The sequence below is a fragment of the Megalobrama amblycephala genome, linkage group LG4 (assembly GCF_018812025.1).
Source record: "Megalobrama amblycephala isolate DHTTF-2021 linkage group LG4, ASM1881202v1, whole genome shotgun sequence".
Lineage (NCBI taxonomy): Eukaryota > Metazoa > Chordata > Actinopteri > Cypriniformes > Xenocyprididae > Megalobrama > Megalobrama amblycephala.
Window position 1 is genome coordinate 8,718,034 of NC_063047.1, and position 12,551 is coordinate 8,730,584.

The 12,551-nt window shown below is 36.7% G+C and overlaps 1 protein-coding gene across 2 annotated transcripts in view; it reads left to right on the forward strand.

Annotated features, from left to right (window-relative positions):
• Positions 1–2,215: 2,215 nt before the first annotated feature.
• zmat4a (zinc finger, matrin-type 4a) overlaps positions 2,216–12,551 on the forward strand; it is a 112,850-nt gene continuing 102,514 nt past the window's right edge. Inside the window, exon 1 of one of the 2 annotated variants that reach the window (XM_048187260.1) lies at positions 2,216–2,525. In XM_048187260.1, the coding sequence (XP_048043217.1) occupies positions 2,439–2,525 (87 nt within the window). In that variant the 5' untranslated portion in view covers positions 2,216–2,438. The remainder of the gene's footprint in view (positions 2,526–12,551) is intronic. The other variant, XM_048187258.1, reaches the window with a different exon arrangement.

Here is a 12,551-nt window from a genome sequence, read left to right on the forward strand (position 1 = left end):
TATATGTAATATCTAATTAATTTAACTTATACTTTTGCTTAATTTACTCTTAACTTAGTTTTCCTTGAAATCCTGCGATTTTGGGGACACATGAGATTTCTTTTGAATAAAAATTTACTTTGTGACCACTAAAAAAGTACGTTCAATATAGTATGAATGTAATCTTGATGTACTATCGACATGTTGTCATTGTCATGTGACCTCTCAGCATCAGTTACATCGCTTCAATGCCATTCACAAATCCTCTCCCGTGGCCTCATGGGATAGTACAGTTTCCATCATATGTGCACTTCAGAATCTTGCTGGAAGTGGTAGTTTTCACCTACAGTTTTGTGAATACTGATAACTCTGACATAGGCTACTACTCTTTTCACATACAGTTTTTTTTGCCTACTTTATATTAAGGAAGTATGTTATTTCAGATGCAGCCTTAGGGTAAGTTAAGGCTAGTGAGCTTTGGCATTTTTCAGACCTGGGACAGTCTTGCGCACTTACTTCCTGATATTTACATGTGCCAAGTGGCCAAGTCTGCCATTATGGGTATTGGGAAAGGCCAATAAAGATGTAATGTGTCCCCTCCCCTTGCGCCAGTAAACACGCCATCATCAGAGAAGAGATGTCGTTGCAAGAGGGAAGGGAAGTTACATTGATTAAAGATTATGAGGCTTTTTTTAAAAAATAGGCCTACTGAAATATTCCATAAAAATAAGAATCATCGATTTTCATTTGAAGGTGACTTTACCCATGAAAGGTGCAGTAAGCGTTTTCTGAAAAACGCTGTTGAAAGTGGATCAGTCTGAGCACCACAACACACTTGTAGCCAATCAGCAGTAGGGGGTGTGTCCACTCATGACAGGGGAGGAGAGTGATTGAGCAAGAGGGAGATTTGAAGAAAGACTGTTGAAAGAGAGATGACTAAGACATTACAAAAGAGAAAAGGTCAGAGGAATATCACTGGAAAAAGAAGAATTATGATCAGGCAAGTGCTTTAGGACCCGCGTTAATATTAGAAAAGCTTTCCAGCACTGGCGAGACCCAAGCGGTGAAAACGGATGCCAAGGTTGCATTGTTTCTGCTCCATACATGAATAATGTTGGTTTTGAGTGTCATTGTTTGTCTGGAGCTTGTGTGCTTCTGGTGACTAACAACAAACTTTTGCTTTTATATACTCTTGTGTACTGTATGTTCATGTTTTGTTCTTCCTTGTCATTCGTTCGTCATCTTCACTTTATTTCTCCCAAAGCTTTATTTTGCTTCTCTTCATTTTGCTTCACTTCTGCTATGATAAAGAGACATCCACTCTTGCATTGCGTGTTTGTGCATTTTGGGGTGGAGTAATGAAGGGAGATGTGTGTTTGATTGGGTTGATTTTAAATATCAACAAGTGTTCAGCAATGATTTTCAGAAATCGCTTACTGCACCTTTAACTAAACATAAAATGTGACAAAACTATTTCAAGGAACACTATGTAACTTTTGGTAGACACGATTACACAGTACTTTGAAATTCCAGCACAGCGCTACAACAACCCATAATAAAACGACCCTTCAACTCTGTTAGAGAGCAGCATATGGCTATTTATCTGTTCAATAAAATACCCTACTCACCTTTTGAGCAATAAAAATGCCATCTGCATCGTCTTACAACATTTCAAATCACTCAGTTCTTACCATCTCTGAAAAGCTACTCCATTGTTGATTCTCATTTTATTACGAGCTCTGAGCTCTTTTTGGGGATGCGATTGGGCTGTTTCTCCACTCTAAAAGTATTATACTTATATGTGAATAAAAGCCTAAATTAAATATGTTCATCATATAAAGCGATCGAGTCTCTTCAGAAAATTTGCTCTAAACCACTCAGTTCATATGGATTAGTTTTACAATCTCTTTATGAACTTTTGGAAGCGTCAACGTTTCAGTTGCCTTTGCTGTCTATGGAGGGCCAGAAAGCTTTCAGATTTTATCAAAAAGATCTTTATTTGTGTTTCGAAGATGAACGAAAGTCTTACGGGTTTGGAACGACATGAGAGTGAGTAAATGATGACAGAACTTTCATTTTTTTGGATGAACTAACCCTTTAAAAGATAATCAATCACATATGATAGGTCAAATAGACATATTGGGCACGTCATTGGTCTGTTTTTCCAATGTAAAAGTATTATACTTAATAATAAGGAATCACTTTAAAATACTGTAAAAATACATATATTGCCTTGTTGAATTCTGACTTAATCCATCAATTCAGCTTCACATTCTCTCTGATCTTTCTTATTCAGTGTCTGATGTAAAGCCACTACTGCAAAAAAAAAAAAACTACTCCAGCAATCTAGCCAATGGAGGACTGTGGGGCGGAGAACGCTCTGCAATTGAACTAAAGGACCGCAGGCAGCTGTACACGAGCATCCCCTATTCTACACACGCGCCCACATCACACAGTCAATGGATTACACCTTCTCACTCCAAGTGCAACACCATCTGACCGTGTACCCGACGCACTTTTGCGAGGACTATAGCTTGGAGTTACAGGTATGTTTTTAAAAATGAAGTCAAAGTCGCGGTGATGAGCGCAGCTCTGAACTAACCCTTCTCTCGACACTATTGGAGATACTTGTCAAACATATGAGCAACATTACCAGACCAAATATCTCGTACTCTAAAATGGCATGGCAGTGTTATACTTTCTCAGATTTCATGACGCTTTTGAACGCTAAACGCCAGTGTTAACGCGAGCTCGATGAATGTACCGCGTGCTGTGATGTTTACACGACAAGGGGCGCAGGAACTGTAGATACACTTCATAGTATGACATTTGCGTTTAATTTTGAGTGATTTTAACAGTGTCATTTTCGTGTGAGCTTTGTTGCATCAAGAAGCAAGAATGACCCTTGAAAAAGCACATACCGGTGGCACGAGGCACTGTTGACAGATTGCTCTAGGTTTCGTCAATCTTACAGCTGTTTCATTTACTGCAAACGATCAATTATGTATAATTGTACAGTCCCGGGAACCCTGTTGATGCGGACAGTGTCAATTTTCAGTCAAGTGCGCTTTGATCTTCGTTTTCACCTGTTGTGATCTGTGTAATTTACTGAGACAGGCTGTTTGATTGTTGTAGCGTCAAACCTTGAATATATCAGGATTTAGTGTTGTGCCCTGGGCAATTTTGGATTATTACCTGTCCTATATCTGGCTAACTGGGAGACCAATTGGTTTAGACTTATCATTTAAAATGTACAGATTTACTATGTACTAGGAAACAAATTACAACAATTATTCAAAGTAAATTAGATTTGAAGTGGTGTGAATAGTTGTTTTTCATAATCCTTGTTGGCTGAATGATCTTGCTTAAGCAGTGTGCAGTGTACGCATTCAGTGTACAGAACACTGAATGTACAAAGAAGTGGAATGTTTCATGAACTTTTATTTTTGTTTTTGCAGCCTTTGTAAGTTTCTTTTTCCATGAAAGCATTATGCCCACATTTTAGTTATTTTCTCTAGTTTTTGTACTAATAATGCATATGCAGACATTTTCATTGTACATGTATTTAACTATTCATTCTTTTATTTATAGCCTTTGAAAATTTCTCCTCCAGGTGCTGCTTAGATCATCTTTTTGTGGAACAATGGTATAGCATTACATTTTCTCTTTCATATTCCTTGGAGTGCAAATACGTGACACAAAAGCAGATGTCTGTTCGTAATAAGTGGCTTCCCTCTTGTTTAACCCCGGATGTGTACTTTGCTCAAGACTTCAGTTGATATTTGCTGTAGTCAGTGAAGAGCCAGATCTCATTCCTTTAGTTTAAACTGGACTACTATATTCTGTTAAATTCTAGCGTTACCATCTAGAGTTATAGATGAAAAATACATTAATTAATTTAAATTTTTAGCTATTCATTGCTGTACTGTCTACCAAGCTTAGCTAATAAGCACTTGTTAGGAGAGAGTAGAGTGAGAGTAACATGTGAATTATTGATGTTCTCTTGACACTGTTTTTCCTGTGCAGAGAAAATCGGCTCATCTTTAATTTCTGTTATTATGGTGTGTTTATGAATTGATATTCTTTGCCTTCGAGCTAGCCAATAGAAAACAGTATAAAGAGAGAGGAATACCAGATATAACAGCATCACTTTTATTGCATTCATGCATTATAGACACATCATAGTCCGAACCGTCCTGCTGTAGTGTACTTTTCAGCAATAAGGGTAGAATAACTTCAAATTGCTTATTTGAGCATTATTTCCTGTCAGCATTCACATGTGTGCTTCCCTGTCTCCTGCCATGTTTTTAAAATTGAGCTATTTTCTCAGTATTGGGGGCAATGAAATTGCACAGCTTTGGGTGGGAGGTTGGTTTAAATTGTCAGAGAAAATGTTCATCCATGCACCACAAGGTGGCTCTGTTAGTGTAGAGTCACCTACTCTCAGAATGACCTCTGGTTGGATCCTTTTTTTTTTTTTATCACTGACTCCTGTGCAAAGCTTGCCTAACCCTACAGATGCATTTTCTGTTGAGGTTCATTTTTGTGGACTGTCCTATCCACAGTAATAGGCTGCTTTATACTTCAGAGTTTGTTTACTGAGTGATAAAATCACAATAATTGTGATTAAAAAAGAGTTCAGATCATGATATATATATCATTTATAATAAGATCAGTTGAACTCTTTGAGCCATACTTTTAACAAAGCTTTATTCTAACATAGAAAAGAAATGAAAAATCTACTCTCTCCATAACATGAGCATCATAATTCGCCTCCCAGGACGTCTGAGCCAGAAGTGACAGCCCATTGCCTCTCCAATACTGTTTTTCCACTGGGAGGGACAACGATCACACTTATGGAGAAGCTTATGTAGAGGAAAATGCCTTGCCAAAGCCCAGGGATATGATATGATATTATCTTTCCCTGTCTATCTCCATTTCTGCTCACAGGAATTATATAGCAGAGCTGAGGTTTAGACTCTCAGCAGTATTTACAGCAAGACTTACAGTAATACTAGCTATGCTCATTGCACCATATGCTGATAAAATCCTCCTAAAGTGCCAGATGAGTTCTTATTTACTGAAAATATGGTGTTATCTAGTCATTTATTTTATAAAATGATAGAATATATGTCAAATATACTGCTTGTTGTTTTAAGTCGGTGTAAGGGTTATTAGGTTTGAAGGAGTGAGGAAGGTTGAGTATTTGTGTCCTTTATTTGAACCTAAGTCCGTGGGGTCCTAGTGTGATGAAGAAAATTAGTTTTCTCATTTAATCTAATTTATAGTACATATTCCACATAAAAGCCCTACTGTGATTAAGACATGTTTGTCATTTGGTTTAGCGTGGATATTCTTAGCTGGCTTTGAAAGCACCCTGCAGATATTAAAGGTGCAAAAAGGTAGCTCCAAATTAAATGGCACAGTGCATAACCAGTGGCAGCATTCAAGGTCGTTTTTTGTCCTTATACCCAGTAAATGCATTGTCGGTTGACAACCTTGGAGTACATGCTCTGAACTGTTTTCCAATGAACAAGTAAATAATGCAAAATAAGATTTGTGTAGAATTAAAAAGGCACATTTTACCATTATTTTCCCTAGCTTAGGGCTATAGGCTTATTCATAGCTTAGGTGCGAGAGAGTTATGTGCTCTTCCACCTCAGTTACATTACTGCATTGGAATGATGTTTCAATGTAGTAGAAATTGGACAAAGATTCAAGTCACACTGTTGTATGATAATACATTTTATTGCAAAAGCACAGTTTAAATTTCAGTCCAGTTCGAGGATGATTGTGTGTCTTTGTTATGCCTCTGTAAGATGTTTATTATGTATGTATCCTGAACAAAATATATCACGGTTATAAAATATAAAAATTCAGCTTTGCCATCACAGAAATAAATTACATTTATAAAATACATATTAATAGAAAAGTTATTTTAAATTGTAATATTTCACAATACTGTTTTACTTTTTTTTATCAAATAAATGCTGCCTTGGTGAGCATAATAAACTTCTTTCAGAAATCTTAAAGTCCCCCTGCAGTCAATAATTTTATCCCGTAAAACACATTTAATTGTTAATTTCACCCTTGCTTCATTTAGTATGCAGATCCATGAATATGCAAGGAACATGTCTAACTCTGCAAAATCAGGACGTGCGAAGAGGAAGAGCGAATTATGCAGGCAGGATTGGTTCTACAGGGGTGCAATGTAGCCCATCACAGACATGTCTGGTGATCATTCAGGTCTTTGATTTTGTCAGAATCCACTCACCGGTTAAAACGCAGGAGTTTTTGTTCAGTGCTGAGTTCTGCACACTCGCGAATCCTCATTAAATACACAGTGTAAATAAGAGAATCATTGTGCAGTGCTGACAACTTCATCGATTATAACGAAACTTTGTGAGATCATGAACTGAGATGAGTGACAGCTTTTTAGTTATTATAAAAGGGAGCTGTCTTTGCGCACTTTCTAGGCTATATATAATCCATTCAAAATTTGAGTAAAAGTCAACACATAACGGTAACTGATATGATTAGCCTTTGGCTTGAATCAGAGCCGTTAAATATGGGAGTTGCGACACTCTTTGATCTCGCCGCCACGCTGTCACGTGGTTCGTGTAGCTCTCAACGGTTCCAAACAAATCCGTGCTGTCGACCAGTTTGAATGGTTTTAAGCGGGACAGACAGCTGTAGCTATATTTGCAGCAATTATCCGTAAACATTGATGCATAATATACATTGATTATTACGTTGACACTTACATTACATACATATAATAGCCTGGGGAGTGGCGAAAAAAGCATTAATCGGGTTTTGTTTAATTTCGGAGGGAAGAGGGGCTGCACCCATAACGTAAAATACATTCACAGCAACTACTGTATTTGCAGCAATTTTTTCGGTAAATATTAACGCATAATACTGATTAAATACTGAATAAAATTGATTTCTACGTTGACTACACTTACAGTAGTGTATTGTATCTGGAGAGTGATAGAGAGATGGCATTATCGTTAACAGTGCGGTCTGTAAATGTACAGGTAACTGGAGAGATGGTTACTGAATGAATTAACAATGCTCCGAAATACAATCCATAACATTAACATTTCTGTTTTCTGGAATAATTTCAGTATGGCTAATGTACCCCCTCATCATGACTTTCCCTAAACATAGGCTAAACCATTCATCTGAACACACACAAATACATACAAACATATGTGTATGTATGTAGTATGTTTTTTAATATATATATATATATATATATATATATATATATATATATATATATATATATATATATATATATATATATATATATATATATATATAATATTTTTATTTTTTTTTTTTTTTTTCTTTTTTTTTTTCTCATGCTTCTATGGTCATAAATATTACTAACATCCTAATGTTGCATTATGTTAAGATACATTCACATAAACATGCGCAACAAGTGAATATCAATGAATGAAGCTGCTCAGTTTAAGTCAAGAAAGAAGTTTGGTCAACAGTGAAAAATATACAAGGCAACCAATTGCATTCAACAAAACATTTAATTTATATATTATATCCAGGGAGGGGGTAGGTAAGTTTTCCTTGAATGTTCGGTCTTCAGAGAAACTCATTCGACTTCTTACAGGGAGAGAAAGATGGCAGAAAGCAGGCCAGAAAAGGAATATAAGTGTTTACAATAGCCATTATTCTTCCAGGGCAGCTGTAGGATGTAACATGCATTGATATCAAAAGCATTCAGACTCCACACTATAAGTAATGCTATAGTTTCTTGAATTTTTGGGTGAGAGCATTCCACTGCCAGAAGCAGACTGTGGCCCTGTTTCCACCTGGTGTTAAGATGCGTTTTGGCTGATCTGATCACAAGTGGACGACACTAAATACAGGTTTAAATGGGGTCTAAAACGGTTTGAGTTTGTCCACTTTCGACCACTTCCAGAGGTATTTGAAAATGCATTCGGACTGCTTTCATAGTGTAAACGCTCATGTGGTCGAATGTGTTCGAACAGCCACTAAAGACTGTCTACTCTCCGCCTATACTGACCTTATGTGCAAACATTATGGGAAGCACGCTAGCTAGATTGGATTTAAACTTTGTTGGCTGGAGACCCAAGTTTGGTTTGAAGATGAAAAATGTACCAAGCACAATGTTCTCTCACCATTACGGATTTCTAACACACACTCACTCGTTCAGCTGGTCTCGCAGCTGTCAGAGCAGAAACGAACACTGATGCTCACTGTATGTTTTCCTGTCATCTCTAGGTGAGTTCATATGTAAACTACTCAAGCTTATTTTGTCCATTAGATTGAAAGATCTGTAAAAACCCATACATTTACCCACCCCTCGAAGAAATCAGGACAGAAGTGGTTGAAAGAGGACAAAAGAGATGGATTAAAACACCAGTGTAAATGTGTATGTGTCTCCCTCGTCCACTTATGAGCCAATCAAACAAAATGCATCTTAACTCCAGGTGAAAACAGGGCCTGTGTCAGAGCCCAGAGGAGACCGGGTCTGGATAAAATATAAGGGAAAATAGTTATAATAGTTTTTTTTTTTTTTTTTTTTTTTTAATTTAATGATGATTTAGCATTGAGGTCATAGTTTGTGGGGGTGTTTTTGCACTTCTTGCTTTCTATCCAGATGTGTTTTAATATTCTGGCCACCTCATGTATATAAATAGGAAACCCATCTGAAAACAATGTAGTGCAACATCACCTTTAACTATGACCTCAGTATTGAATTTAAACATTCTGGCTTATTATAAATTTCATTAAAGTAGAATTCATGGCAGAGCTTTTGTATTAAATTACATTAGATTGTAAAAGTGTTCCTATAGTGGCCACTGTATGCAACCTATTCTCTGGTACTTTAATGAACTGGCAACTAAGTGTTGCATTAACATTAACATTAACAGCAAATCTAATAACTGAAGATAAACGTTGTTTGACAAGGAACTTGTAAACGTAAAGGTAAATGAAGCCCAACTGACGTCAGGTTATGGTAGCTAAAGTCAGTGAAGTGTTGGTCACTTAAGCTAGCTGCAATTAGAGTCCAACTAACTTTATTATCTTCCAATAAACATTAACTAAAGCTGGTTACATAAAATACAGCTATGGACTAGATTCATGAGAGGTCAGGTAATGCGTCCAAATGTCAAAAATGCGGTAATTTCATCAACTTACCAGCGAGCGAATTTCGGAATCACTGAAAATGAATGGGTTCAGCGCTAGAACTATCAGTGTTTGGAACTATCGGCTGCTCCACGACACGCGTTACTTCCGCATTCCAAAGTTCATATGGAAGTCTATGGGAGTGTTGCAACTCTGTTTTTCAACAGCTCTGGCTTGAATACGTTATCAAACAGCTGATAATGTGTTGATGTTACACAAACCATGTTCCCATTCACAATCTCACAGCTGCTTTCTAAAAATCAGCATCCTTAGAAAATATGATATGAAAAGCCACGCACATTAACGGGATTGGTTACAAATATTTGATGGTTGGAGAGAGGTTTTAAACCACGTTTTTGAGACACTGTTTTTGGTACGCTGCAGTTTTAGGAGAAAATACTCCGCAATGGTGATGTCTGTTGGATTTGCACATGGTTTTGCACACTTAAAGCATATTAAAAACACCACACAGTCATATAAACAGTATTGCAAACTTGGTCTTTAAAATCTTATCAACCCCAAACGTTTGTATACACGTACACACACCAGGGACTGTTCTAGGATTTCATCCTTGGGGGAACTTTGCCCTCAGTGAGATCGGTGTAAATCGGCGCCACAAATAATACAACTTGATCATTTTTTTCAAAATATGAATTTAAATTTAAATTTTAATGTTTGTATCCCACAGTGCCAGTTTAGGGGTATAAATTGACTGAAAACCGAATTCTTGTTTGGCAATGCCTTTTACAACATTTTAAACTATTTCAAAACATTTTATTCTCTAATAACTTATAATAAACATTCTTTGTGACATATTCTGATAAACAATAAGTGATAAACAATATTTATGAATAAGTGATAATATTTCCGAATTTATACTGAAAACTCATTTAAGTTAATGCAACACAGATAAATTTCATACTAGCCCTAAAAAGGGCAAAGATAAATCAGAAAATTATTTTATTATTATTTTCTATCTAATTAGGACATAAATAATACATTTTCATGATTTTTTTTTTTTTTGAGACTTTTATTTATTTATTTATTTAATTTTATTTATGGATGCGCCACCCCTTTGGCTGTATAAATTAATTGAAAAAATAATGTTTGTTTAGCAATGCAAATTTTAAAACACTTATTCTCATAACTTAAAGCAAACATTCTTCGTAAAATTCTGTTGAACAATAAGTATAATGCCTATTTATTAATATATTAGATATAAAAAGCACCCTGTACAGCTATGATCAGATATTCGGCTGAGATTTTGATGTTTTGTTACAGAAAGGCCAAATCTGACCGGTTGGTTCTTGTCACATGGCCTGTGGTGCGCTTGCGGCATTATGAAAAGTTGAGAATTTTTCATCTCGATACGCCTGGAAAACGCACCGCATGCGCGTTACGACCGCGTTGCTTCCATTATGAGCGCGCCTGCCGCGTGGCTACATTTGAAATAACTGATTTGCACGCGGAAAAGACGCAATATGTGAACGGCCCCACAGAACTTCTTAAAGCAAAGCATCAAGCATCTTTTGCTTTTCTATGAGCAGAGCTGTTGCTGTGGCACTGCGGTGAAAGAAAGCCATGACTTTTCTCACGCGACCACGCATGCGTTTTTTCGTATTCGCAATCCTAGAAATTCGTCACGCACAGAGACCTTGCACACTGAGTCCGATGCGTATTAATGAATGCGTTGCGAAAAAAATCGCAAAACAATACAAAATGAAGTCTTCAAGCAGTGAGCACGAGTGTCTCCTCTCTTCTTAAAAAGAGAAAAAGAAAGAGGAAATATTGGGTCCATTCAATCCCGAGATTGCATAGAGAGAAAGGAAAATTCACCTCATCAAGGAGCTGCGGGATTATCCGAGCGTTTCAAAGATTACTTCAGGATGTCAGTGGCTCTGTTTGATGCTTTACTACTGGCACAATCTGTCTTTATATTCGGTCTCTTTGTATTCCTCACGTTGTTTGTCATTCAGTGCTGCTGTTTTGTGCTGTAGACGACGTGGATCAACTTGTCAGATGGCATTCTGGATTTTTGCGTTCGCGTATGGTGGCTCTGAATTGTAAAAACGTCTCTCAAAATGCGTGCCACGGATGCGAAAAACGCAGAAAATCGAACCTGATCCGAATATTTTTTTCTGACGGACGAAAGTTTCGGAGGCAGTGTGCAAACGCGATTGACATAATGTGAGGTCGAATTTATTTTTTAACGTGCGAAAGTTTCGCATGCGAATTTCGGACTCAGTGTGCAATGACCTTAAATATGCGGTGACAACTCGGCTTATCTCACTGCCACCTCCAGCTCAACCAATAAGATTAGACTGCCGTCATATCGTAAAAGTATCGGCATCACTCAACGATACATCGTAACATTTTTGCATCGCGAAATATCGTACTGCGATATATCGTTACACCCCTATTAAGGATTACTGTTAACTAGCTAAAAAACAAAAATATTGACTCAGGGCTTAAGAACTTTTTCTAATGAATGGCTTCGCTAATGTTTCTTGTTTTGTCAATGAATTACAATGAATCACGTAAATTATAGCCTATATTTTCAACTAAAAATAGTGAAATTAAGTTTATTAGCTTGCCTGCCTAAATATTTCTGTCAGTCGTTTAACATTTCTATTATAAAACAGCTTCCATATATTACATGTTGAGTTTAGCTACTTATGTCTTATCTCGCACTTTGACCGTTTACTGAAGCGTCGCGGTGATCTGCGTTCAGCTGTTTCTGTGAACAAAAAGCCGACCTACTTTGATTTGATTGGTCATGTCAAATATTTTGACATTGCGGTGATAGACAGCTATGTGCAGCACAAAAGTAAGAGTTCTTATTAGGCAATTATTTTACAACCTTTATTATTTACACCTCTGAAAAATACTGAGGGGCCCTGAATACAATGTATTTTGGGTAAGATTGGGTAAGTTTGTTCTTTGTGTGTATGGTATTTTCATTTCTTCACATATTAAAAGTCTTAAATTTAATATTAAAATTGTGCAGCAGCCCTGGAGTTCTTTTTTCGCCTGTCTTATCACGTTTTAGTGGTTTAATAGCACTTGAATGAATGTTGGCATGGTCTGTAGTGCAGCCAATAGTTAAATATTTTTAACAGATTAAACTGAAAAAAAAATACAAATAAATCACAGTTTTAGTCATTGAATCATTCAAATTATTAAAGGGTTAAAACCAATGGACAATCTGCAACCTATTGACAATCTGTCAGTTTTGACAAGCAAAACGGCTGTTTTAGAGTTTCTGTATAATTTAACAAACAACATCCTGCTCAGATTTACATTACTTCTAGGCCTAAATCATATTTTAAAATACAGAGTTCTGGCATGAAACTCTAATGGGCAGGCTAATAGGTCCTTTAACTCAATCTGCA